Source organism: Silene latifolia, chromosome Y (genome assembly GCF_048544455.1).
Source record: "Silene latifolia isolate original U9 population chromosome Y, ASM4854445v1, whole genome shotgun sequence".
Taxonomy (NCBI): Eukaryota; Viridiplantae; Streptophyta; class Magnoliopsida; order Caryophyllales; family Caryophyllaceae; genus Silene; species Silene latifolia.
Window position 1 is genome coordinate 29,687,491 of NC_133538.1, and position 2,356 is coordinate 29,689,846.

Here is a 2,356-nt window from a genome sequence, read left to right on the forward strand (position 1 = left end):
AACAAAAACCTCTCGATCGAGTACATCACTACTCGATCGAGGACACCAATTATGCATCTCTCGATCGAACACAGTAGAACCTTCGATCGAGGACGTCTCAACAGCCAAACTGCTCGATGGAGTAGACTAGGTCAGCGAAAACCTTCGATCGAGTCATCTACTACTAAACCAGCTCATTTTGACGTGTGATTTGCTTCCGAGATAATTTCACGCATCCCAAGGCGATAGTGTTCCCGCTCTAATTCCTTCCATCTCATGAATGCAGGCTAAAAGAATAGCAAAAGGCTCAATTCTGCTTCTTTCAGGTCCATTCCTGCAATTAAAGCGAAACGACCAAAGTAGAATATTCAGGGTATTTCGTAGCTCAAAACTACGGGAATCGCATGGAAATGCATGCAAATAGGACTTGAAAAGCCTATATAAAATGCACGCATCAATACTTTCAAACTTGAGATTCAACTTGCTTCGGTAGAAGTAGACACGTTCATCTTTATCTTTCACGAACTTAGGGGCATAGTGAGCAAGATCAGTGAACTTGTCGGTGAAAGCTTGAACGGATAGACCTCCTTGCTTGAAATCAATGAACTCCTTCAATTTTTGTTGCTTGAGTTCCTTAGGGTAGAAACGAGATTCCACAAGAGTTTTGAAATGGTTCCAATCAAAGGTGGGGTCTTGAGTGGCGGAAGGTCCGGTTATAATCCACCACCTATCGGCCTCCTTCACAAGGACATGAGAGGCAAGCTTCACGTTGTCTCGATCTTGGACATCATAAAGGGAGAAATTCTTTTCCATGTCACGAAACCACTCGGAAAGCTCAATAGGATCCACTTCACCACCATAAGTCCTAGCCTTGTTCCTTTCTAGTTGACTTACAATCCAATCAAAACTTCCTTGACGATCTCCCATTTTTTGAGCGATATTGAAATTCATATGAGCATTGGCATCTTGTTGATTTTGGAGGATTTGAGTAAGGGCTTGCATGATTGTATTCTCCACATTGCTTGGTTCCACCATCTTCTTAAGATACCAATAGAAATCAAACAAGTTAGTACTTAACAAATAGCATACACAAGAAGACTACCAGCTTAGGTTCTTAGTTCTACCCATCTCTCATTCATAATTCAAGGTCAAGTTCAAAATTTAAGTTTGGGGCCCACGTGTGTGCGTCGGGAGGTACAAAGGCTCTGATACCATTTGTGATGCCCCACGATAAAGCAGAAATTAAATGTAATACCCGTCCTTTTAGGGACCCGTTGACTGGCGTTGACCGACCTTAGACGCATGTCTTGACCTTCGGAAACCTTATGACCAATGTCTGGTGATGGTGTGAGCTTTAGTTAGTATGTCACTCGATCTAGCGGAGGTTACTCGATCAAGTAGCTTTGGGGCTCGATCGAGTAGTGTGTTTACAATAAGGATTTATAAATCATGTTGTGTTTTGTGTGCTAGGGTGGACAATGATGATGTCTGATGAAAACACATAGTGGGATGGTAATTCTAAACAGTTGTGTCAACCTGTGTCGAATGAAAGGTGGTGATGACCTTGGTTTCCTTGCCATGTGTCGCGGGAGAGGATGAGTCGAACTTCGGGGACGAAGTTCTTTTTAAGGGGGGAAGACTGTAATACCCGTCCTTTTAGGGACCCGTTGACCGACCTTAGACGCATGTCTTGACCTTCGGAAACCTTACAAGCAAAGTCTGGTGGTGGTGTGAGCTTTAGTTAGTATGTCAATCGATCTAGCGGAGGTTACTCGATCGAGTAGCTTTGGGGCTCGATCGAGTAGCGGTCACTTGATCGAGTAAGTCGGTTACTCGATCGAGTAGCGTGTTTACAGCGAGGATTTATAAATCGTGTTTTGTGAAACCACAAATCATTTCTGCCTCTCTTCCCTAAACCTAGATGTCATTTTTTCTCCTTCCCTTCACCATAGTTCCTTCCATTGGAGCCCTTGAGGATTCTTATGTCGTGGGGATGGGTTGCTTGAGTCGGGTAGCAGTGTTGACGCCGGTTTGCTATGCGTAGGTATGTCATAATCATCATCATCATTGTCGTTGATTGTTTTCAGTTAGGGTTGTATAATAAGAATAGATGATTGTACTGTTTGCATAGGCGTATTGCTTGGTTGATGGGTATCATGTGATCGGACGTGGAGTCGCTGCGGTTGACTAAAGGTAGGTTCGCCTACTCAGTACTGTTGGTTGTCTAGTGTGTCTTTGGTTGTGGATTGGTTGAGGTAATTGGTTGTCGTTGTTGTTGTGAGTAATTGTCGTACTGAGTTCTGGTTTGGTGATTGTTGGTAGAGTATTATGAATATTGTATAACTGTCTATGAACTTTGGGGTGCGTCCCTGGCTAG

General features: G+C 43.5%; 1 protein-coding gene across 1 annotated transcript; it reads right to left on the reverse strand.

The window, feature by feature from the left end:
• Positions 1 to 207: 207 nt before the first annotated feature.
• LOC141627783 (uncharacterized) lies at positions 208 to 1,014 on the reverse strand. The gene is made up of 2 exons (XM_074441004.1): positions 431 to 1,014; positions 208 to 313 (listed from the first exon to the last, which is right to left on the reverse strand). The coding sequence occupies exons 1-2, from the start codon at positions 1,012 to 1,014 to the stop codon at positions 208 to 210; spliced, it is 690 nt and encodes a 229-aa protein (XP_074297105.1).
• Positions 1,015 to 2,356: the final 1,342 nt, after the last annotated feature.

Bases quoted from the DNA above. Each gene is read 5' to 3' on its own strand.
- LOC141627783 (XM_074441004.1), bottom strand. From the start codon at position 1,014: ATGGTGGAACCAAGCAATGTGGAGAATACAATCATGCAAGCCCTTACT. The intron at 314-430 runs GTGCATTTTATA...CTTTAATTGCAG, and splicing joins AAGTTTGAAAGTATTGATGC to GAATGGACCTGAAAGAAGCA.